The sequence below is a fragment of the Didymosphaeria variabile genome (genome assembly GCF_027946475.1).
Source record: "Didymosphaeria variabile strain IMI 356815 chromosome Unknown scaffold_1, whole genome shotgun sequence".
In the NCBI taxonomy this organism is placed as follows: domain Eukaryota; kingdom Fungi; phylum Ascomycota; class Dothideomycetes; order Pleosporales; family Didymosphaeriaceae; genus Didymosphaeria; species Didymosphaeria variabile.
The window spans coordinates 4,665,476-4,688,985 of NW_026611620.1; the positions used below are offsets into that span (position 1 = coordinate 4,665,476).

At 54.3% G+C, this 23,510-nt stretch overlaps 9 protein-coding genes across 9 annotated transcripts; 4 read left to right on the top strand and 5 right to left on the bottom strand.

Moving 5' to 3' along the window:
• Positions 1-94: 94 nt before the first annotated feature.
• N0V89_001504 (uncharacterized protein) lies at positions 95-1,337 on the top strand (the record flags this gene model as incomplete). The annotated part of the gene is made up of 3 exons (XM_056210315.1): positions 95-392; positions 512-1,021; positions 1,300-1,337. 3 exons carry the CDS (start codon positions 95-97, stop codon positions 1,335-1,337), a joined length of 846 nt encoding a protein of 281 aa, XP_056077137.1.
• Positions 1,338-1,677: 340 nt separating this feature from the next.
• On the bottom strand, positions 1,678-3,135 carry N0V89_001505 (uncharacterized protein; the record flags this gene model as incomplete). The annotated part of the gene is made up of 1 exon (XM_056210316.1): positions 1,678-3,135. One exon carries the CDS (start codon positions 3,133-3,135, stop codon positions 1,678-1,680), a length of 1,458 nt encoding a protein of 485 aa, XP_056077138.1.
• Positions 3,136-3,775: 640 nt separating this feature from the next.
• N0V89_001506 (uncharacterized protein) lies at positions 3,776-7,987 on the bottom strand (the record flags this gene model as incomplete). The annotated part of the gene is made up of 7 exons (XM_056210317.1): positions 3,776-5,272; positions 5,320-5,615; positions 5,665-6,437; positions 6,808-7,231; positions 7,281-7,794; positions 7,845-7,868; positions 7,919-7,987. The coding sequence occupies 7 exons, from the start codon at positions 7,985-7,987 to the stop codon at positions 3,776-3,778; spliced, it is 3,597 nt and encodes a 1,198-aa protein (XP_056077139.1).
• Positions 7,988-8,269: 282 nt separating this feature from the next.
• N0V89_001507 (uncharacterized protein) lies at positions 8,270-9,732 on the top strand (the record flags this gene model as incomplete). Its single annotated transcript, XM_056210318.1, has 4 exons — positions 8,270-8,408; positions 8,473-8,500; positions 8,690-9,023; positions 9,073-9,732. 4 exons carry the CDS (start codon positions 8,270-8,272, stop codon positions 9,730-9,732), a joined length of 1,161 nt encoding a protein of 386 aa, XP_056077140.1.
• Positions 9,733-10,221: 489 nt separating this feature from the next.
• Positions 10,222-11,374, bottom strand: N0V89_001508 (uncharacterized protein; the record flags this gene model as incomplete). Its single annotated transcript, XM_056210319.1, has 2 exons — positions 10,222-11,061; positions 11,153-11,374. 2 exons carry the CDS (start codon positions 11,372-11,374, stop codon positions 10,222-10,224), a joined length of 1,062 nt encoding a protein of 353 aa, XP_056077141.1.
• A 987-nt stretch (positions 11,375-12,361) lies between these two features.
• Positions 12,362-14,177, bottom strand: N0V89_001509 (uncharacterized protein; the record flags this gene model as incomplete). The annotated part of the gene is made up of 3 exons (XM_056210320.1): positions 12,362-13,627; positions 13,805-14,073; positions 14,153-14,177. The coding sequence occupies 3 exons, from the start codon at positions 14,175-14,177 to the stop codon at positions 12,362-12,364; spliced, it is 1,560 nt and encodes a 519-aa protein (XP_056077142.1).
• Positions 14,178-15,173: 996 nt separating this feature from the next.
• On the top strand, positions 15,174-15,622 carry soh1 (Mediator of RNA polymerase II transcription subunit 31; the record flags this gene model as incomplete). The annotated part of the gene is made up of 3 exons (XM_056210321.1): positions 15,174-15,245; positions 15,300-15,433; positions 15,484-15,622. The coding sequence occupies 3 exons, from the start codon at positions 15,174-15,176 to the stop codon at positions 15,620-15,622; spliced, it is 345 nt and encodes a 114-aa protein (XP_056077143.1).
• Positions 15,623-16,297: 675 nt separating this feature from the next.
• N0V89_001511 (uncharacterized protein) lies at positions 16,298-18,859 on the top strand (the record flags this gene model as incomplete). Its single annotated transcript, XM_056210322.1, has 6 exons — positions 16,298-16,320; positions 16,426-16,484; positions 16,598-16,701; positions 17,007-17,254; positions 17,301-18,225; positions 18,311-18,859. 6 exons carry the CDS (start codon positions 16,298-16,300, stop codon positions 18,857-18,859), a joined length of 1,908 nt encoding a protein of 635 aa, XP_056077144.1.
• A 2,812-nt stretch (positions 18,860-21,671) lies between these two features.
• Positions 21,672-22,796, bottom strand: STB3 (DNA-binding proteins Bright/BRCAA1/RBP1 and proteins containing BRIGHT domain; the record flags this gene model as incomplete). The annotated part of the gene is made up of 1 exon (XM_056210323.1): positions 21,672-22,796. The coding sequence occupies one exon, from the start codon at positions 22,794-22,796 to the stop codon at positions 21,672-21,674; it is 1,125 nt and encodes a 374-aa protein (XP_056077145.1).
• Positions 22,797-23,510: the final 714 nt, after the last annotated feature.

Consider the following 23,510-nt stretch of genomic DNA (forward strand, 5'->3'; position numbering starts at 1 on the left):
GAAGATTTGGCCCCCAGAAAGTGCATAAATACCGATCGAACAGCCACAAAGAGATAGCAAACTGGACATTTCAATTGCCGATATTACCAACATCATGGGTGCCAGCTTCGAATTTGTAAACGTCTCCGATCCAGCTTCCAACCCTAAACCTGGCAAGAGCCACCAAATCCGGAGCCGCTGCATGCAGGGCAAGAACAAGCGTGAAGACTCCCGCCGTTCGATACGCGAGAAGAAACGGCTCGCGAAGCATGCACGCGAAAGAAAGGTTGTTACAACCACAGGGATGCCATTCTATACGGATTCGGCTCCAGTCTTGCCTGTCGGTACCTTGATAAGCGACCTTGCACTTGTTCGCTTTGCGGGACCTGATATTGATGGAGAAGCTAAGGGCAGTAAGTAAGACGCACAACCAATAACACTACCAGCATATGTCAATATTTAAAACTTCAATGGTTTTAAAACCATATGAGTTCGACTTCGCTCATCGAAGCTTCACTAACACCACATCCAGTCCTCTTCAAAGCCTTCGCCTACAACGTCGCAAACCAAGCGCTCTCCCCTCTCGACCGCGCCGTCGACTTCGACTGCCTAGAAAGCGCATCCTTCGAATGGCTCTTCGAAGACACCGCATTCCTCCACTCCATCCTCTCCGCCAGCTACGCCGTCAGCGATCTCCTGTATCCGCAATGGGACGGCAAGCCCGGCCGTAAAACGCTCATCCACCTACGCAAAACCTTGCGTCTCCTACAAGACAAACTGAGTGGCAACGAAAACGTGCACCAAGACGAGTCCGTCCTAGTGGTCGTGATCAACCTCGCGCTGCTAAGCGCCGTATTCGGCGACTGGGACGCCGCAGCCGCGCACTTCAAAGGCCTGCAAAAGATCGTCGAACTACGAGGAAATCTGCAGTTCCTCAATTCGCGCCCGAAATTGCATTTCAAGCTTGATCGCATCGACCTTGCGTACTCGCTTTCGTCTGGGAAAGCTCCCTTCTTCCTGCATCACGCTGTGGACTGGACCTGTAATATTCCACCGCCGTACTTGCCTCTGCCTTCGGATCTTTGTATACCGAGTCGGATGTGGGACTTCCGTCTTGCGAGCGTGTTTCAAGACTTTCAGTATCTGTCTTTGAGGATTAATCGGAATGTTTTGAGGCGCGCGAGGCATGACGCTGCTTGCTTCCAGTCTGTGCTTACGTCGTTGCAATCGCGCCTCATGCATCTCTCTTCGCAGCTCGTCAGTCCTGTCGAAGAGCTTGTACGACTGACAATGCTAGCTTTCCTGACGACGACTTTTAAGGCGCCAGGACGGAAGATCCCGTATGGGTGGGTGAATGAGCGGTTGGAAGAGGCGTATCGTAAGGGATATGGTAGCGTAGAACATGGGAACTTGAGTTTGAGACTGTGGATGCTGGTCGTTGCTGCTTTTACAGTGACTGGGACGGACAGGGCGTGGATAAGAGATGCGTGGCGTGAGACGTCTGATGGGAAGGCGTGGGATTGGAAGGAAGTAAAGGGACATCTAATGCGAATCATGTGGATTGAGCTTATCCATGATCGGCCCGGGTTGACAGCTTTTCGAGAGCTGGAAACTTGCACATTGATATAGTCGAAACGTATTGTTCCTCGTTTAGGATGTCGCACATGAGCTTGCTTATAACGACACCGGGGCTCGCATTCACGTCCAGACTATCTCAATCTTCTCGCCCTTGACCTTTGAGTTGAACCATTCATAGATCTCGATATCACCTTCTCTTACTGCACGTCCTCCATCGAGCACTCTGCTACTTGCCAATCTTTCTGTTGCAATGTGAAGCTCCAACGTTGCCAAGTTCCGTGCTATGCATGCTCGGCTGCCTGCGCCAAAAGCGAACCAGTACTTCGACATCTCTTCAGTCGCATGTAGCCAACGTTCTGGCTGGAACTCGTGGGGCTCTGGAAAGACCTTGGCGTTAAAGTGGAGCTCGTAGGCCGAGCAACCGACTATCGACTTTGCTGGGAAGAACGTTTCCTTAAACATCCAACCTCCGGCTGGTATGACATGAGGTAGGCGCGTAGGGTTTGCCATGCTCAGTCGTAGAGCCTCTTTGACGACTGCAGTAAGGTAAGGCAGAGCCTCGATATCCACAGCTTGAGCACCGAGTGCGGCATTGTTGTCCACCTCTAGCTTCAGCCTTTTGTACTTCTCGGGATACATGACAAGGCCCCTGATGATTGTCGCCAGGTTCATGCCTGTGGAGTCTGTGCCCGCGAAAAGTAGATCTTTGCACTGCGCCGCAACCTCCGAGTTACTGATCCCTGCAGCCATCAGGCGGCCTGGGTATGTTTGTGACTTCGCTGAAGTGTTGGCGACCAGATCACCGACGAACTTGTCGACAAGCGTCATGCTTTCCTCCGTCTCCTGGTCGGCCATCCACTTCGCGATTGCCCATTCCAGCCAGACGAAGACTGTGGTTGGCAAATAGAAAAACCGTCCGACAGCCACGAAGGCATCAACGAATGCACTCACACTCAGTGTCGGCCCGCGTTCACTCACCCCATCATAGTTCTCGCGGAACAAGTGCGTCGACACAGCGTCGACAGCTAATGCTCTCGTCAAATTCAATACATTCACCGGTTTCTTCGAAAGTGCCTCTTCTCCCAGTCTCTTCACCATACGATCCACACACCCAGCGATCGCATCTCTATTCTCCCTCAGACTTTTCGTAGAGAACAATGGCATCACCGCCTTGGCCCTTGGCGCTCTGTACTCCGAACTAGTCGTCGAAAAGATGGATTTGTGACCATCAATGTCAAAATTGGCGTAGCACGGCGCTTTCAGGAACCCGCCCTTCGCAACGTAGATAGGGTGTACAGCATCGGCGTCGCTGATGTCGACCTCGTTGGGCGCCACACGCACGTATGGGCCATACTGAACGTGGAGCCGGTGAATGGTACTTGCCTCGTCACCGATATAGGCATGATAGTGGAGCCATAGCGAAGTTATTTTAGGCAGTATCGGTCCCGCAATTCGAGATAAAGGATGGAAGTATATGCGATAGATGGTGCGGACCAAGATCAACAGGAGGGCAGATGTCGCGATTGACAGAAAGGTTTGTTCCTGGAATGCGACCAGGAGAGGGCTGAGTATTGCCATCTCGGCAATGAAGTCGAAATGATGATTCTGGTGTTGTGGATGTCATCTTCATAGCCGGCGTTTGTCTGTTTGTTGAGTCACTGAGCTAGGAAAGTGGGGCTGACGAGATATGGACACAGATCTGCTGCATCTATCAATAACACCACCTTCGATCATCTCTTTCCACTGGAACTCATCCTTGCTTAGGTCTCTATCAGCACAGCGCACCGAAAATGTGCATATCTTTTGTGGTGGCTCCGAACTGTGCCTGGACCCAATAAATTCATGACATCAGCACCTCACAGATCTGAGAATGAGAGCTCTAATCTGCTAAACAGAACATTTTTATCAAAGGAAGGTTCATAACGACCTGCAACACACGAGAAGACTACTTCAAATTGCTCAGAGGCCATTAGCAATGAAGAAGCCAAACGAGACCAGAGCGCGTTGTTCGTCACGTTGAAGACCAATTTCCCCGTGACGGATGTTGCTCAACAATGCATTACAATAATGCAGTTCGGTATGGTATCTTACATTATAGTACATTACAATGCAGTACAACTATCTTTCCTAACCCACTATGCATACATGAAACAGAACGCCGCGCCATGATCGCTCGTCCCTACCGAACGCGCCGACAAAATGCTGTTACATTGGGTTTTCAAGCCGCTGTATCCAAGCGGCGTTTTTGTTCTTCTTCCTTTGGCTCTTCTTGAGCATCAGAGAGATGTGCTTCATCGACATTACCCGGAGACGCAGTGTCATTAAGTATAGCTGAGACTTGTGGGACATCGAAGGCGCCGTCGGTGGTCTTCGCCTCGGGCAAGGCCTCAATGTTGTCATTGGAATCTGCGGTTGTCTTGGCATCGTTCTCAATTGCTTGAGCGAAGCTGGCTTGTTCGTTGATCGTTGGAGAAGTAGTTCCACCAGCCGACTGAGATCGTGGTCTAAAGGAGTGCTGTGGTTTGACCTTCCGTTCGAGCTTCTTCATCCCAGCCTGGCTGGCAGCAGCAGCCTGTGTGATGGTGCCTGCCATCTTGAATGCATTCGCGACAAAATCCCTCATAGCGTTCGGCGGGTCAGAGTGAGCCAGCTTTTTCGCCAAACCGTTCATCCCGTAGACCGTTGAAAATATTCCAGTCTTAGCGCCCAGCTTGCCACCTTGCCTCGTGACATACTTCGTCGTTTGACCCTGATGTTGTCCCCAAATACTCTGGGAGAACGTTATGCCCGTGAAGATGAACTTGGTCTTTACGAAGTCCTCTTTTCCATCGAACTCCATTCCCTCAACCGTCCATTTCGGGATATCCACACTGATATCAGGGGCACTTAGGCGCCCACCACCTTGCAGTTTCGGTAAGACTTGATTTTGCAAAAGGCGAGCGTCCTGATCCAATCGAACGTTCTGCATCTGTATGCTTTGCGACGTCTGGAATTGGATGTCAACGGCCTGTTCAGGCAGGAGCACTCGATGCTTTGTGGCGGCAAAGTTGAGGACGACTTTTGATAATGCATGCTGGCCTTCATTATCGGGCCGGAAGTACGCACTGAGCCTGGGAAACTTATACGGCGAGAGGTCGGAGGTGTAGTTCTTAGGTCCAGGCTCTGCAATAAACTCATAACACAGAGATGGCCGCATTACGAAGCCCATTCTGAAGGCTTCGTCGCTAAAGATAGAAGATAGGCCTGGTAGTGCAGGAAAGAAGCGTGGTTTTCCCGTGGTCGGGTCATCCAAAGGGAAAAGTGCGTGACCGAACACAGCCGTCAACCGAGCCTCAGGATGATAAGTCCACTTCCGGTACTTTATATCTCTCGAAGCGTTACCGGTGCGTTGATATTGCGTGGGAGGTGTCATTAGCTTCGTGACAACCAGTTCCTGTGCAGTCTTCACTCGTTCCGTGATGCTGTCCGATGCATGAAGCGAGGCATTGGCTTGATTCACAGGTAATGACCAGCGCCCGACCTTGGTGCGGCGATCTTTGTATGCAACAGCCTCCTTTTCGACCACAACTGGCAAGAAATGGTCCGAGCCCTCGAGAACATCTCGGCCTGTGGTGTCGACCGAGATGTTCTGGAGATTCTTGAGAGGCAGCAGCTTGATCAAAGATCGCTCCGCGTCTGCAATGGTTTCTTTGTCCAGCGCTCGAATTACAACGGTCTGCTTCGGTCAGTCTTGAGCATTCAAAACTAAAGCAGGCAGCGTACCTTGTCCGTGACAATCTGGATTTGAGCTCCTGTCAATGAAGCTACCGTTGCGCGAACGTCTTCCGGAAATACATCTGCAGTTGTGGGTTCAGCGGTACCGAGTGTTTCAAGGTGTGGTATCCATTCGTTCAAGTGGAAGCGCCGTGACTCGGATGCCTGTAAAAGTCGCTCCACATCGTCCGCTGCATATTCTGCCGTGTGCTTGTCGGCTGTGATACGCAAGACCTTGTCTGCAGCGTTCACTTCGAGCTTGGCCTTTCGAGCTTCCCCAATTCTGTCCAACGCCGTTTCCGGTGCTATGCAAACGTTAGCCCCCGTTATGACACAGCGTGGGAGATGCAGTACTTCCTGAGGTGAGCATCACCAGCTGCCAGTCCTTCAGTGCCAACTCGATCTCGCCAGCCGCCTCAAGCTCCTCGAGCATCACCAGTTTCCATACATCACGGAGGATCTGGTCGACCAACAGATGCTTGCCTATTGCCTTGCGTTTCATCTTGGAATGGACATCCAAGCTCGGCAAGCGTCTGTCGATCTGTGTTCTTCCAGGAGTCCATTCGGAGCGTTCTGAAGGCCGCTTGCCTTTCCCCTGCATCTGCTTTAACCCCACCCTGACCTCCTGCGCCACACGATCTTTTTCAACGCCTTTTCTTTCAGAGTAGTAGTGTGAGAGTTGCGCGACGGTGAAAGCTCTGAGAAGGTGGTCTGATAATCTGGTATAGACGGTTTGGCTAACATAGTGCTCGTCCACACTGTCTTCGTCATTAGTAGCCTTTCGGCGTAATTTATCGAGCTGCTCCAGGACTTCCTCGAGAGTCGCAGGCTTCTCATCAGCAAGCGCCTCGGCAAGCTTGAGTGGTAATTGTTCGTCGTCCTGTACGAGCTCAGGTCCCGGTGTCGCCTCTTTCTTCTTGCCATCCCCGAGCTCCTCTAGAACAAGAATGGAGGCATCTTCGCCGAGCGTCTTTGTGCCTTCCAGACGTGCGGTGGTCTCCCGTATGGAGCGTCCTCCCTTCCTCTTCCGTACGCGACCGAGCGGATGCTCGCTCAGCTGCGGTCTTGGTTGCAATATTGGCTTCGCATCTCGTTCAACTTCCTCATCGAATGCATCGCGGCGGCGACTGGTGGAGGACAAGGAGGCGTGCGGTACGCGGCGAGGAAGAGCGGGAAGTCGCGGACGGCCTAAAGTGAGCTCGCATCGCAGGCATACGAATGCACTGGAAGCGCGAGGCGCAAGCATAGGGAGCGGACAGCGGATGCTGGATCAAAGGAGTGTCACTATAGAAGCACTTGAGGGCTAGGGTGCGCTTTGCACCGCGCATTGCGTCGAAACTTTGTTCACCGCCTGCAGCCCTACTGATTCTGCCGACGCCCCCTCACGTGCTCGACGCGTCGCCCCACTCTACCTTCGCATGGCCATCAAAGCTGAGGATATCACTTGTTTACATTGATTTAGGTGTCAGAATTCACATCGGCATTCGCCAGCTGCACAAGTCATCCCGGATCTCAAACTCGTCCACCTCATGGTGCGGCCTGCGCCGTTCCCGCTTGGCCTCTGCTTGCATCTGATGCGCCTGCTGCTCAAGACTCCCTCTGCCGCGCACACTCGCTGAGCTGGACTTTGTGTCGCCGGGCCTTAGCGTCTCGTGTGATTTTCGCAGTATGCTGCTTCCTTTGTGCGACTCGCTTTCGCTCATTGAGCCACTGCTGTCACCGTTTACAAACCTTATGCGTCTTGGCTCGTCGTATGGCTTCTCGCGGTCGCCCCAGCCGTCACCACCAGAAAAGATGTCCTCGATACATTCATCTGCTTTGAGTTCGCCCGGCTGAGCAGACCAATATGCCGCGAGCGTCCGTCTGTACATGTCTTGGAGCTCGCCAGCTTCTCGTGATCCGGCGCTCAGGGAAGGCGTTGCTGCAGAACTATCAGTATGCCGCAGTAGCTGTGCACAAGAAGCACGTACTGCCTGCCTCTTCAGCATCTCCCTGCTCGCCCGACACAATCCCTGCGATTCCGCTGAACACCTGGGCCGTCTTCAACGCAGGCGCAACAAAGTTCCTGTCCCCCTCGACCTGGCGCAAGAAGATGCTGATCTTGAGCGTGCTGTTGATCTTGCTGTTCTGCATGAGATATCTCCGGGTGACGCCGGGCTCGTCGCCCTCTGTCCGGTTCATCTCGCTCTGCTCGACGTATTCGGCCAAGTTGAGCTTGACGTTCCCCAGTGTGATGCGCTCGCCTTTGCCCCCACCCGAGTACTCCTGCACCACCTCGAATTCAATGAAGCTCTCCTGCAGCATGCCACTTTTGTCCACGACCATCTTGACTGACTGTTTGCTCTCATAGTCATAGCTCACTTTGTGGTCTTTGATTGGGCGCTTTTCGGTGCGCCCGCGGTGTTCGGCGGCGGTCGAGTGCGGGAGGTGCCATTTCACGAACGAGTTGCCGGATACGAGCGGGACGTTGTTGAGGTCGATTATCTGCAGACAGTAAGACCCTCGCAGGTGCAGTATGAACAGCAGCAGCTCACTTTCAAGTGTAGCTCAAACTTGGGCTGTGTATGTGTCAGCGATTATGTCTTCCATCATAGACATGGGTCCTTACGCGGCGGTTCTTGGGCACTGTAATAGTGAGCGTTTGTGTCGCAAAGGCGACCGAGCGCTTGAGAGACATCCCTCACCGAAGGCTTGCATGGTGGAGGAGGCGCAGTGTGCGTCGCGGCTCGCGGCTGTAATAAGGCAAGTGTCAAGTATCAGCGTTTGCTGAGGTGTGACGACTGGCAGGCCAAGTGCGACCCGGATGCGGTGGTGAATCCTTGTGAATGGACGGACGCTCGGACGGTCTAGCTAAAGTCCGCTCGCATCACCTAAATTCCAAGTCAAGAGCCAGCATTCTGTCCAGCATCCGAACCTCAACAATGGCTTCGTCGCCCAAAAGACATACCTGCATCACATCATGACACCGGATCCAGACGCGATCGCGGATTGCGTACTTGCGACATTCGATCAGCTTCCTGATAAGCGCAAGCCTAGACCACAATCCAACGGTGCGCGTGAATGGGTACCCCTCGCCGGCATTGTGATATCCGATAAGAGTACGACACATATTATTGATTCGTTGTCATTTTGTAGTAAGCTGATACTCATCGTCTAGCGAAGATGGCAAGCTTTCCTGTGTTTCGTTAGGGTGAGTTTTTTTCAGGCTGATCTACACGTGAGCTTTCGTCTACCTTTGCATTCACACCTTGGCAAATGTACCGGAAATGGTATTCTGCTATTGCGATCAGTGACCATATTTGGAAAGCACAAGATGAAACAGAAAATAATACAAGACTTAATCTATCTCCCAATTGAACATATCACTAACAGCCGGCAGAACCGGCATGAAATGCCTTCCCTCCAACAAACTCCATCTAGCCAAGGGCAACGCCCTCCATGATTGGCACGCCGAGGTTCTTGCCATCCGAGCATTCAACTGCTTTCTTCTCGATGAGCTTCTTCTCATCCTAACCCCTCCACATCCACCATCGCAGTACCTCCGCCAAACGACCCCAGAAGAGCGAACATCGTCCGAAGCCCAGCCCTTCACCCTCCGAGACGACATCCGCATCCACATGTACTGCTCCGAAGCCCCCTGCGGCGACGCCAGCATGGAGCTCACCATGTCCCTCCAAGCAGACGCCACGCCCTGGACTTCTCCCATTTGCACCGTATCTTCTCCAGCACTACCAACAGCACAAGGCGCGGAACTTTTGCCAGCGCCCCAAGATCCCGAAACCCCTCCTCACCGCCCTCCGAGGCCGCTCCCACTTCTCCCACCTCGGCCTCGTCCGCTGCAAGCCCTCCCGCCCCGACGCCCCACCCACCCTCTCCAAATCCTGCACCGACAAGCTCGCCCTGCACCAAGCGACGTCTCTCCTCTCAGGCCTGACCTCTCTGCTTATATCCCCACGGAACGCGTATTTGCAGACACTGGTGCTGCCAGCCTCGCAGCACGTGCCCTCCGCCTGCGAGCGCGCTTTCTCATCGTCTGGGCGTATGGCACCCGCGGTGGAGAAAGCGAGTGCGTGGGACGGCGGATATTTGTGGCGTCCCTTCAGTGTGCTGCCTACGAGTCGGGAGTTTGCGTGGAGTAGGAGGATGGTGCCGACGGAGATGAAGGCTATGAGCAGTAATCTTAGTGCGGTGTGGACGCCTGGGTGGCAGGAGTCGCTGATAGGTGGCGTGCTGCAGGGGAGAAAGCAGTTTGATCCGAGGGGTGCGAGTAGAATTTGTAGGCGAGGCTTGTGGGAGGTTGCGGTGAGGGTTGCGGGAATCGTAGGTGTGCCTGCTCTCGTGCAGATGCTGGGGAAGCAAACGTACGCGAAGGTGAAGGAGGGGAGATGTTGGGGGCGAGGAGGAGGGTTAAGGAGGATGTGAAGCGTGGGGACTTAGTGGATGGGTGGAGAATAGAGGGGATGATGAGTTTGGTTTCGAAGAATAGAGTGAATCAAGGATTTTCTGGGTATCGTACTGGGGTGCAAATGATTATATCGTGTCCGAGAGCATCATACATCCCTCACACCCCTCTCCCCACACACAAATGCTCCCCAACCACCACCTCTCCCACCCCACCGATCACTCATAATTTCGACTACGCCGACCATCTCAACGCCCTTCCTCACTCTCTTCACCGCCTCGCCATCCACATACACAGCCCTCGCATCCACCTTCCTGCGCGGCATCCTCTCCACCAACAATGACAGATCCAGATACGGCGACAAGATACCCATCAACGCCGGTATACTATTGTTCGACGCAAATATCGAAGGTGGCGGCGGTGGCAGTCGCCGAGACTCTTGATTTGGATTCGCCTTTTTGGTTGGTGGTCGAGGTGGCGTGCTTGGATTGCACAGAAGCGTGTGGAGATTATGGTTCCGCGTTAAGTGAGAGAGGGTGAGCATGAAGGAGGAGGCCAGGGCTTGTGCTATAGTATGTCAACTTCACGTTGTTAAGTATAGGGATAACACAAGTACCTTGTGCATGATTTTTTTGCACCAGAGGGCTGATAACATGAGCGAGGTTATCGATGAGAAGGAATGTTGGTTTTGTGGGTATTGAGTTCGGGGCTGATTGTACATGCTCGGATTCTGCTCGCTGGACCTGGGGATTGGTGGCCACAGGTGGAGGATGAGAGGTATTGTGGCGCTGGTCGGCAGGTCCGTCGACGAAGAGTATTTCGTCTCGTTCTTCCGTCGGTAATGCCTCTGCGGGCGGGTGATTTGCCGGTGTAGAGGCTGCGGGCATGTCGTCGAACAACATCCCCTCTCCTTCGTCGTCACGATCTGCAACGAAAGTCCTCTTCGGTAAGTTCTCCTCCGGTTCTAAGATCTCCTCGTGTGGCATTGCCTCGGATGGTAACTCTGCGCGCTGTCCTTGAGACAGTTTTACTGCATTGTCCCCTTTCTCCTCGAGATGCTGTCCCCTCAGCTCATCCCTCATTTCCCCGACAGCTTCCATAACACCCACCAAATCGAAAGCCCGCATGATGTTCACCCGATCGAGTGATTTAGCAGCAACATCTTCCGCACTCACACTTCCGGCACCCATAGCTCCCCTCATGGCGTTCAATAGCTCCAAATCGTCCTGAAGGCGGGCAAGAATGAACGAATACAAGCGCAGAACATCAAAATTGCCTGTCGTGTCCACAACCGCAGTTGATGAATGTGGGTCCTTTAGCAGAGACGATGCTAAAAGTGCAAGACAGATCTAGCAGTTGTCAGCTTGATACTATCAGCCTCTTCCTTTCATATCCTTGCTACAATCATATGAAGATTGGATGTTTACCAGGCAAACCTACCTCAGCGCCACCATCGCCCGCCTCACCCCAAACACCCACCACCCTCCCTCCCTCCAGCCCTCCGAGTGCCTCATCCACACTTCTCGACCCTGTATCCAGTGCTCCTTCTTTCTTCTCCGGCACTGTTTTGCGAGCGATGATTTTTCCGAATAATTCTCCTAGCTCTTCATCGGTGACAAGCGCGCTCGCGAGCAGCGGCTCCGCAGGCCTGGCAGGCGCCATCGTGTCATCGGATATGTCTCGACGCCAAGTTCTGGTAATCTATAGATAGTCCGTATCTACCTAGGCGGGAACATGCATTGTGGAGGTTGCCTGACGCTGAACGGACAATAGAGTGAGACTAGCGCGCCTTCTCCAAGCGGCAATGCAAGGAATCCGCAACATCCATCGTATCGTGCATCGGTCGATTGGAAACGTAGCTACGCTCGCATAGGCTCGATATATCGATTTATGGAAACCAACGTGCTTTGAGAGATTACGCGACCCTATGACGCCATCGGTGATCTGGTGCACGGAACCTGCGTGCCCGGCCTGGTGGGACGTGGCTTGCAGTGGTGAACCTGAGTTCATACGTACCTAGCTGAACTGTAGCTGAAGGTCCGGAACGTCAACCGTCACGTACCTGCATTAGGATGCAGGCGTGATCACTTGTCGATCCATTTCGCCACCTTACATCCAGCCGTGGCGTTAAACATAGCGCAAACTTCACTGGAGCGTAGACTACATTTCGCACAAATTGCTTTAATTGAACTACAAACTCCTCACAGCCCTGCTCCAAGCTCGTATCGAAAAGGGGATCTTGAGGCGGTATAAACGCCATTAGTCAGCAATAAAACATAAACATAAGGAGAAGTGGTGTTTTGTCCTGTTCAGTCCGTCGCAACGTCTCTGTTGTTCCTAAGTGCCGTTTTGAATGAAGCCTGTTCTCCCTTCCAAAATGTACACCCAAAATATCCATATCCAACTGCCCTCCAATGCTACTCTATGCCGTTCCCAACTTCCTGTTGTGGCATTTTTGTTTGACGATGAAAGAAATGTCCGTCATCTGCTATGTGCCCGCGGTGGCGTGCTCCTGTTCCATTCTGGTGATGGGAGAAATCAATGCTGCGTGGCCTGCAGTGGGTGGTTTCGGCGCAGGCGTCGCGCGTGTGTGGATGTCATTATGCATGTTGATTCAGAAATGATGTATCCGGTTTGTTCGTGTGGTGCTTAGGTAGGGCGCTCAGGACGCGGCCTTCGTCCGCCCTTCAAACTCTTGACGCGGTTGAGGAATCCACCGCCGACCTGAGGTTTCGACTCGACGGGAGAACCGACACTATCTGTCGTGATGGAACGCGTCAATGGGTTGCGACCTTCAGGAGAAGTGGGTGACGTGACTCCATCCTTCTGAGCTACATCAATCGCGGCACCCTTCTTATCGTACGCTTGATCGTAGTCGTCGAAGAAGGGGTTTCTCTCGTTCTTGCTGCTTGTCAAGCTGCCTCCTGTGATCATGGGCCCGTTGGGGCTCTGGCCATATTCGTATCGAGCTTCAGGGGACGTTATGCGGGGTCGGTCACCATAGTCGCGGCGGGGTTGGTTCAAGCCGCGGAAGCGCTGAGCAATGGATTTCTTCCGGCCAAGACCACCTTCAGCAAAGGCCCTTTGGTTTTCTGCCTCACGTTGCTGGATAGCAGTGCGGGAGGCAGGTGCGCCCTCGAGGAAGGTTGACGTGCCCAAACCATAGCTTTGGTCTCCGTGTACAATGTCCTCACGCTCCTTAGGACCAAATGTCAAAGAGCGCCCTTCCAGCTCCGGACGCTTGGTCCAAGTGTTGGCAGCTGCACCGAAATCAGAGAATCCCTCAGCACCTCGGCCGTGAATCTTGTCCAAGTCAATCTTGTCGTTCACCGGCCCAGATCCGCCAAGCGCATTGTTGGCAGATCCAGCAGGGAACGCGTGCATAGGGGCGCGTCTATCCTTTTCGCGGTTGCGGTGGGGCTGCACAGCATCGTAGGGCCCATCATGATGGATCATGCTCGGACCATAAATGCCACTGACATCCAGCTTGTCGATAATATCGAGGCCATGGGGTTTACGAACTTTGGTCGAGCGAGACTTGCCGTCGCGACCACGCTCGTCTCTTTCTCTGCGGCGATCCCTGCGGCGGCGCTCTTCATTCGGATCCAACGAACCCTTGTCGATCATGGAGGACTCCGAGTTGCGACGCGGTCGCCTGCTGTGCTCCCTCCTGTTCGGGCTGCCCCGCGGCGGAGGTTCTCGTCGAGAGCCAGAGGGTCGGGGAGGTCCACGGGGTGGGCCGCGCGGTCGATCGTCCCTTCGGTCGTCCCGTCGGTCGTCTCGACGCTTCTCGCGCTCTTCCTCGTCTGAGCGAGACGGGCGGTGGCCTGAGTTGGGAAGAGTACCGCTGCGCGGGGGTGGGCCTCGTGCAGGCGGGGCGCGCCTCTTGTCGCCATCATCAAGCGTAAGATTATCCTGTAAAGAGGAATGATTAGCAAACTTGCTGGCAAACCGCCTGAAGTGATCCATCAGACGCTCGAGTGAGTGTAGGGATACGTGTCTGGTGCTGGAGTGCGATGGGAAACAGTACTGGGATGCAGCTGCTGGTGCAACGCAGCACAATCACCTTGGGACAGGGGGACAAGGACGTACAAACAGGTCTCTGGCGTCGTCACCAAAGGTAGCCTTCTTAGGGGACTCCTTCATTGTGGCCGACATGTCGATCAATTGGGCCTCTTTGCGGGCCTCTTTGTTGAACTCGGCTTCGAAGGTCTGCAAGAAGGGGTTGCGGGACATTGGCCGGCCGTCTGCACTTGTAGGGGTTTGGAGGGCTGGCGAAGGGATGGCAGGTGACGTCGCTCTGTTGCGAAACGGATTCTTGGAGTTGAGTTCGAGCGAAAGCCCAGGCGAGGGGCGACGTTCTATGCAAATAGGGGAGGTTAGTCAGTAGTTTCGTCACCGCTTCTGCAGGTGAAACAGGCGATAAGAACAGGAGCATACCAGGCATTGACGGCTCCGCGAACATGATGGTGCGGCTACTTCCAACCCTGCGCGGTGGACCCAATCAAACAGGCCTGCCGGGGTGGTCGTGGGCGAGATTGCGCTGGGCAAGCGACAGAATGTTGGCGACGGGGTGTGACGCACGAGGCCAATCCTGCTAGCGGGGCCCAAGAGTTGGCAGGCTATGGGAGGCGCGGTTAAGACTGGCGATTAGGATGGCTGCTCTGTTTCGCGACAAGTCGGCTACAAGGCTAAGGGAACGGGAGCTGGTGGGCGTCGGGAGCGCGACGGGTGTTGAAAGGCGCGGTGAGCTTGGTAGGCGCGGGCTAGTGCATGCGCAACCCGAGTAATTGCTCAACGATACCAGAGGCAGCGCGCGTAGATGCCGAAGGATGTACGCGAACGGGGGAGACTGACAGGCGCGAGGTCGGAGCAGCAGCCGTGGGTTATGTAAATAAGAGCTGCGGCGCTGGGGTAGGGCCCTGACTTATGGCTCGCAGACAGCTGCAGGCACGGCTCGTTGACTGAGGGGAACTGTGCGCTGGTGGCGCCGCAGCTGATTTGTCTAATTCGACCCGCTGTGCCGATTCTGTACGAAATCGCCCGTATGACTGAGCCTTTGCTGTGGGGGAATGGGTAGCGCAGGGGTTCATCACCGCATTGCTTCATCGTCTCTCAATGCCCAGCATCGGCTCCGTGGCTGTCTCGGCGTCCACACCACCACCATCGACCTCTCCCTTTGTTTGCCTCTTTGGAGACTGAACTACGGGACCGACGGCCACGTCGTCTGCCAACGGGGCCCGCCCAACCACGGCTTTTCGGCGCACGGTTGTCGTGGCCACACTGCAAGTCCGCAGAGCGGCTCCAGGCTAATTCACTTCCAGCACTCGAAGAGGATTAGACTTGCCGTCACCCCCGCAAATTCGTACAGACCCTGAAACGCACACCGAGAGCCTCAGCGAACAGCCGATGGTCAGCCAGCACCAACAGCAACAGCTTGCAGCCTCGTCCGCGACTCACCATGGCCTCATCAGGCGGACCCGACCATGTTCCCCGCTACGGAGGCTTCTCGCGCTTTGAGCTTGAGCTCGAGGTCCGTCCGAACCAGGCCCACGTGCTGCCCCTATTCATCACTGACCTCCCTTAGTTCGTGCAGTGCCTCGCCAATCCCGCCTATCTCAATTACCTAGCCCAGCAGAAGATCCTCGACAAGCCAGACTTCGTGGCCTACCTCGGCTACCTACAGTACTTCAAAGACCCGAAATACTCGAAATTTCTTCAGTAGGTGCTCACGGACCTCCATAGCGTACATGACTGATCATGTGTCGCAGCCATCCCGGGCCAACGCTCCGATCGTTGGAGCTGCTCCAGCAGGAGCGCTTCCGCACTGAGATCTTGAACCCCAGCCTCTTCAATTACATGACCATGGAGGGTCTCAAGAACGCAATTCCGGCCGATAACAAGGATTGAGCTGCGTCACCGCATTCCTGTCAACTCGGTTCTCTCAGAACGTGGGATGATGGGCTTAGTCACCAAGTAGCGCCCAACCAGCACTATTGACGAAACTCTGGGCCCGGTTGATGTCAACAGAGGAGGTCCTGCCGATTGTCAGGGAAACGAATGCAGAAAGTCGTTTCGACAGTGACCATGGTCTGTTGACAGTGGATAAATCAAGTTCCGGCCATACTGTGGTTCGACGCAGGTTCCTTACGATTACCATTCCTGCTGCATGGCCTGTCTTACGTCGACTGCGAAGGAGCGATGTAGCAGTGGATTCACATCGATTTGAGTACGATTACGAGGATGTACCGATAATATAATCGAGTGCCTACAATCATTGCTGTGTGGGTGCATGCCTGATGCGTTGAGTAACCCGCTACCGTAGTTTTGCAACTGGTCCTATAATAACTTCTCGTGCATTGCATTTTCCAAATCTTGAAACACCTCGCTACAGCTGATGATCATCCAAAAGTTTATGGACCACCTCGGCAATCGACCCCTGGCCCCGGCCAACACGGTGCCACGTGATGTTCATCGGCTTAGCTCCGCCCCACGTCAGTGTTGCTGCGGCGTCGCAATCGGAACATAGCTTGACATCAGGGTACCCTCTTGCTTCTACCCCTCCAAGATTACGTCCTCTTCACTATGAGAGGCATTGCCGAAGCAGAGTAAGCATTCTCCTTCCAAGTCGCCAGCAAGCGCACGTCTGATTACATCCAGAAAACATTGGCGCCAACTGGACGATTTCCACTCGCTCACTGACCTGAAGATAGCGGTATCTTCGCACAGAGAGCCGCAGATCACAGCTGGCTTGCGCTCCGTATGCTGGAAGGTACTTATGCCTCGCACCTTGCTTGTCTGAGACCGTCTGTCTAAGCAAATATACATAGATCTTCTTGATTTTCAAAACTCTCGACCGCTCGTCATGGCCCGCCCGCATTGCAGAGTCGCGTTCGACTTACGCCTCCCTCCGCACGCACTACCTCCGCGGTATCGAGCACCCTGACGAGCTCGAGTCCTCCGTGGACCCGCTCAGCGCAAACGAAGAGGTATGCATGCCTTCCTTCAACTCATCACGTCGCGTATTGACCGTACTAAGCCTTGAAAGTCACCATGGGCAGCCCTTCGATCCGACGAGACCCTCCGTGCAGAGATCTTCCAAGACATCGAGAGATGCATGCCAGATAACGTATACTTTCGCCAGCCGGCTACGCAGAACATGATGTTGGATGTGTTGTTTGTGTGGTGCAAGATGCATCCGAACGTGGGATACCGGCAGGGTATGCATGAGATCCTGGCGCCGCTGCTGTGGGTCATAGAAAGAGACGCAGTGGATATGACAGGAACAAATAAGGGAGTGGACCAGACAATGGTGGACATGCTTGATTCGAGCTACATGGAGCATGACACCTTCACACTGTTTTCGCTGATTATGCAGACAGCCATGTCGTTTTATGCGCCCGCCGATCCTGATTCACCTTCCAAGGAGACACCGATGCTCGCGCGATGTTCAAGGATCTTTGAACGATACCTGCCCAAGGCCGATCCAGAATTGGCCTCGCACTTGGTGAAGCTTGATATTGTCCCGCAGATATTCCTCTTGTACGTTGAACGCCTCGCAATCGCGGACATTCTAACACATCCCCAGGCGCTGGATAAGATTACTATTTGGTCGCGAATTCCCCCTTGACGACGTCCTCAAAGTGTGGGATGCTTTGTTTGCCATCGATTCCACGCTTGAGCTTGTCGATATGATCTCTGTCGCCATGGTGTTACGTATCCGTTGGGATCTCGTAACCGCCGATACTAATGAAGCATTCGCGTTATTGTTACGATACCCCGAGCCTAGCGCACCGGCCTATACCTTTATCAAAGATGCACTCTATCTCAGAGATCATCTGACACCTGAGGGCGGAGCTGAAATTATCACGCGATATGGAAAGAAAGCACCCGCACTCGACGTGTCTCCTCCACCAGCGATACGACTGTCTTCATCATCATCATCACCTCCTACTCCATCTCATCGCTCGAGAAGCAGCTTAGGATCGCCCAGGGCATTCGTGAGCCAGCAGGGTGCAGGGCTTGAAGCACTATTGCAAGGTGCAGCAAAGAACGTGCTTGAACGAGGCTCGCAATGGGGCGTTGGAAAAGCTCTCCGCGATGCAGTAGGTGAGGTCAGAAAGCAGGCTGAAGCTATCCAATCGGGCGCTGTCTCCACACCCGTCTCTGGGAACAGTACACCAAGATCTGGCGGACGCGAATTTCGCAAGCCAACTCAACTTCCAGCAGCTAGCTCAAGACCCGGTCTGGCACGTACACAATCTGGCAACGCCCTTAAGAGGATTGAAAGTCTGGAGAAACGGAGCAAGAATCTAGCGAAGATGCTGGAAAGCGCCGTGGGCGAGCTTTGGGAATATCACAAGGAGCGCAGCGAAGGACAAAAGGAAGCAAACCAGACGAAGAAAGATCCGATAGAAGCGCTGAGTCTTGCGATTGCGAAAGTACAATTCGTTCAGGTCTACCTCGAGGACTCGTCGATACCACTGCCGATGGACGAGACCACAGAACAAACAGTACGTGTCCCATTCTTCTGTGCCAAACAGGGTTGTAGCTGAATACTTCCCCCTCCCGATGAGGAAGTTAATGCTGACTTTCCAGGCCACCGCCAACGCAGCTGCCAGTCTCCTAGCCCCAGAACCTACCTCCCCATCAGCAGTGCCCGAACGAACAGCAAGCGCTCCCCCAATACCCAACACCTCACGACCAACTTCATCTGCATCGAATGCCCAATCTATCTCGCCCACCGCGAATGCGCAGCCTGCCTTTCCACCAGTTCACACCTCACCGCAACCATCATCAGCCTCGTCGAACTTATCGCTCCATCCACCGCGCGCACGACCTATGCTCGCCTCCTCCAACTTCTCATGGATGCTTGGCCAGGACTCTACATCGGCTTCATCGACCTTTGCATCGAGCACCGCGCACTCGGCGTTCGCATCGGACGAGAAGAGAAGGCTCAAGGGGAAAGGATTCCTCTTCGGAGACGACGATGAGGCCGAAGAGTCTGTACAAGAGAAGAGAGGCAGCGTAAGCAGCAAGGGCGGAGCGAAGAACGGGAAGAACAAGGGGAAAGGTCAAGCAGAGGCGGAGGTCGAAGAAGAGGTCATCGATCTAGAGGATGTGGGAAAGAGGGATGCTGTGATGTAGATGAGGAGGGCGATACCCGAAGGCCGTTTACATATGATCTCGAGCATAGTAAGCATCACTTTCCACTTGCAGTCACTTGACATCATACACAGTTTTCGCTGTATCGAGCACGCATGCATTCCATCAGAGATGTTCATTTGATTGATTGTTCATTTCATTAATCGAACTAGCCTGCCATCCTATCTCATCAACCGCAAGAGTATGTGCGAAGGAGTGGGGGCGAAGGATATCGTATGCGGTCGTAAGGACAGTTGGATCGAATGGATCAAGCATGTGCCGAGGTATCAAGGACAGATGTGTCGAATCGAAGATGCAAACCGCCTCATGTCGCCGTCGTTATCATGATGGAAGGGAGTTTCTATCGCTGCGTTAGCCCGGATACTCGACAGGACAGAGGGTGGGGTGAGCTCACATTTTCCGCAGTTGCAGGCGCCCTGAGCGCAGCCGCAGTCGGCGCAGGTGCATCCAGCAGTTCCGCAGCCAGGCATTCTGAATATGTCTTGTTTGGTGGTGTTTGAAAAAGAAGGGGTGTACGTGTGTGTGTTGCTTATTGCTTTTCTGTTGCTGATGGCGAGCAAAGGAGGGGTAGGCGGGGTCTTTATCTCTGCTCACACAGGGCCCGCCGATGACCAACCGAAAGCGGCACGTGCCGAGAGCCGCGGCGATGGAAACACTCAGCGTTACGAGGCTCCAATCATGGCGGGTCGCCTGCCAGAGGGCGCGGTTAGGGTGCGATTTGCGGTTGTCTAGCCTGCCGCACAATTCACTCAGGCGAGGCGACGGTGCTCGATGCGGGTAGGTGTCCCACGGAACTTGCTCAAACAGGGATGGCGGGGCGTCATCGGCGGTCCAGAAACGAGGGTCCGCTGGGCGAGGACCAGCTGCGGGAGTTGTGCGAGGCGGAAAAAGGAAGAGGAGGGATTACTGCGGAGGGCGAGAATCGTGGTGGCAAAGAGAGAGACGAAAGAGCTGTGTTGTGTGACACATGGTCATCACAAAGAGCTTGTCTCGCCGTACAGTACAGCTTGAATTCGCAGTCCACCCTACAGTGGGCTATCGTTTCAATCAGCACCTCGACATGCCGTCGATAACATATCAGTATCCACATGGTACGAAAATCGCCCGGTCCAAACCTAAACCTCAGAGAACCATGGCCTACCACCTGCATCGCCCTGCATACAGCAAATCAGTACCTGCCAAGTCTCTCCAGCAGGCAAACACGTGAAATAACTCAGCATTTTGTGTACACCTTTGTAGCGTTTCCAGGACGTAGCAGAGCAGCAAAAAAGCGATATGAGGTACGTGGCCGTCGGCACACGCACGCCCGCGTTCTTACGTACCCCGAGTTGCCTGACTACAACCTCACCTCACATCATCCCATCTCATGACTACGCACCTTACCACAGATATAGGGCAAGGATACGTTACCTCCCATAATATAGGCGACCACCGTAAGCTGTCGATTCGATTACGTGGGTAGAACTCTCAGCTGAGGAGTTATTGACAGCTCTGGAGGCTAGCTTGGACAAGCCACACTTCGCTATACCTTTAGAATGATACATGTGCAGCTGTTGAATAGATGGTGGTTACAGGGCAGGAATATAGTCTTTAAATGCATGAGCAGAGCCAAGTCCACAGCCCTATTCTCATCCTATGTCGACCTCCACTTCGCTTCGGCTACCCACAGTCTTCCCTTCCCTTCTCTTCTCAATCTACCTCCTATCTTATTACGCGAGGATGCCCAGTCCCAGTACCCATTACGCGGGTGACCTAATCATGGCGGCTACAGCGGTATCTCCATTCTGGGATACCCGCGCTACCTACGAACGCAGTGAGATAAGTGGCGTGCAGGCAACAGGGGCAGTGCATGTGTAGTCATGGCGGGGTTCGCCACCGTGACTGTTGACGTTGATGTTGGCCAGACTATCAGTGTGCAGTGTGCAGAGTGGGGAGGGAAGTTAATTGTGACGTAGATACTGATGACGACAAACCGAGATGCCAACCGTTTGGCGATGTGTGAATGCAAGCACGGCTCGATTGCCTACGGAGAGGCTCTCTGCTATAGTGTGTGAGCCACACATAGACACATCACAGTATCTAAGTCATCACACGCAGATGCACGCATCACAGTATTCAAGTCAATTGATTTTCCAATAAGAGCCATGTGCCAGCGTCCGCCCATGGGCAGTCGCTGCAGCGTGTATTAGATTCATTGGATTGTTCTCACTCGCGCTGCTGCTCAGCAGCGCACACCTCATCCACTGACCCGCTGTGCCCGGCTGTTGCCAGAGAGTAGAGTGTTTGTTCAAAAGGTATATACAAAAGTGGTCATGTCCAGGTAAGAGTAAAGGTAAAGCCAATTCGAGACCTCCAAGAGCTCCCTCTTCCAAGCCGGTGTTGAAGCCCGACTAGCGACATATTCCAATGAAGGGGTAGTCTTGGTGAAGAGCTCCTCGCAAGAGTCGACAGCGTTCCGTTCCCTGCTCCCTGTTGACATCACATCGTAAGGTTTTCTAAATCATGTGTTCGAAGAAGAGAAATGGTGTGAAGGATATCGTAGAATGGTGACGGTGAAAAGACCCAGAATAACCCAAATATGGATCGCATCAGCACTTGACGGATCTTCTCAAAGCAACGGTGAAGGGGGTATGACAAAACGTAAAATCAAGGAAATCCCAGAATTCCATCCCAAAAGCCAGTATTTTCATGCCGCGTCGATGATGACATCAAAGACCGAGGAGTATCATGCGCGTCGTAGGCCTGTCGTGACCCAGCAAAATCAAGAAGAACGCCAATTCAGAGGTCGTATCGGCTACATAGAGCCCATGGCAATCAATGCCTCGATAGCCTCGCGCTCGGCGAGTTGGCCTCGGGGCCCCATAGCGCCAGTAGATGCAGGAAGAGTGCCCGCGTTTCCGCGGGATGCAGTGTAAGAACAAGAATTAAAGGCCGGAGTAGGTGTCCTCGCAGCATGCGAAGGCGGCACAGATTGCGCCGAAGTGGAACGGAAGGTTCGGGAGAGGTAGTTGTAGTCGCGATAGACCGGGCGAGTAGGCTGGCGCTTCTGACGAAGAGCCTCAGGCCCAACAGCTGACCAATCTTCTTCGTCCGTCTCGTCGTCCATGTCGTTGCCAAGATCCATGTCTGACGTGTCAGACTCGCTAGACTCTGAGCCGTCGAGGGACATCTGATCCGCCATGTCTTCATCGCGGCTGTCAGGGGAGCCAGCAGCCCAGCTCCCGACAAATTCGTCGCGTCCGTGACGCAAGTTCTTGGGTATGTGGAGGCCAGCCTGACTGTCCAAGCTGGCAGGGGGAGTCATGCCGTTGTGAGACGCGCCATGCGCGCCGATAGGGACTCCCCGGTTCGCCTGCGACGAGTGTCCTGCTACGCTCCATCGTCCCCAACCGACCTTCTCAAATTTGACTTCGCCGTGAAGTCCGCCGCCAGCGCGATGTTCCAGCGCAGCAACGACCAGCCTCCGTGCCTTGGAAGGAGGGAGGCCTGAGAAGCCGGGGACGGAATGGGTGAGATGGGCCATCATCTCGCGAATCGGCATGGCGCCGTGGCCCAGAATGATCCCAGGCAGTTGGTGTTTGGCCAGCATGATGGGCGTTATTTGACGCGTCGCGTCTAAGCCCGCGAGCGCCTCCTTGGAGAGCGCAGGAGCAGGCAGATCTTGCGCCGCAGCGTGTTCGAGTGCATCGTCGAGGTCGATGTCCATGTCCCTAGACAGCGGCGAAGGCGACCTCACCGCGCCTGGCAAACCAGGCCTGCCCTTCTGCGCCGGCAAAGTCGGCGATATCGAGCTTGGAGGCGTCGGCATGGAGGTGGCGAGTCCACCATCCCGTGGTATGGGTATGTTCGCAGCGGCCGACCGGTTCGCAAAGGCGACGGCGAGGTTGGAGACCGGCTTGCAGGTTGCGACAGCAGCCATGGCGCGGGTCGGGCTTGCGTGGATTGGAACGGAACGGTAGGAGCAGCTGACACGATGACTCAGGGAAGGCACTGTCTGACCGAGGCAGCAGTGGCGAGAAGAAGTTGGCAGAGAAGACAGCGAGGGCTGTCAACTGTATATTATAGTGCGAGCGGTGGGCGGTTGCAGCGATTGTTGTTGTTGAGCGCAAGCGTGCAGCGAGGTTGCTTGCTTGAGCGTTCCGAACGATCGGCGATGTGATCTGCGAGCGAGGGAGATCGTTGCGAACGGCGAGGTGGTTGGTAGGCGATCAGGGTGCTCGACAGAGGTAACGGTGTGGCTAGGTGGGTGTAAGTGTACTATTCAAGTCTCTTCTTTGGGTTGTGGTCAGTTCTTTGTTGTGTTGCAGGACTGCGCAAGATGAAGGGCAGACAGGAGTTGATAACGGAAGCCAGCACGGCCAGCTCGGGGCGGCCGCGCACCCCATTGGTCAAGCGCGGTGACCCACCTAAGGAAAGGGCGACCGGGGTCTGACGGCAGCCACAGTTGAGGCAGCGTCATGGTGGTCATCTGCACTCTCAGCCAACGCTTCGTGACCCAAGCCACCGTCGCTCTCGGTTTGCTCACGCAAAACAGGGCACAGGGTCCCTCGACAGCCGCACAACACGGTTGCGACATGCTGATGGCAGCATATCGTCAGTGACTTTCCGCACACAACGGACGCTTTCGATGTTG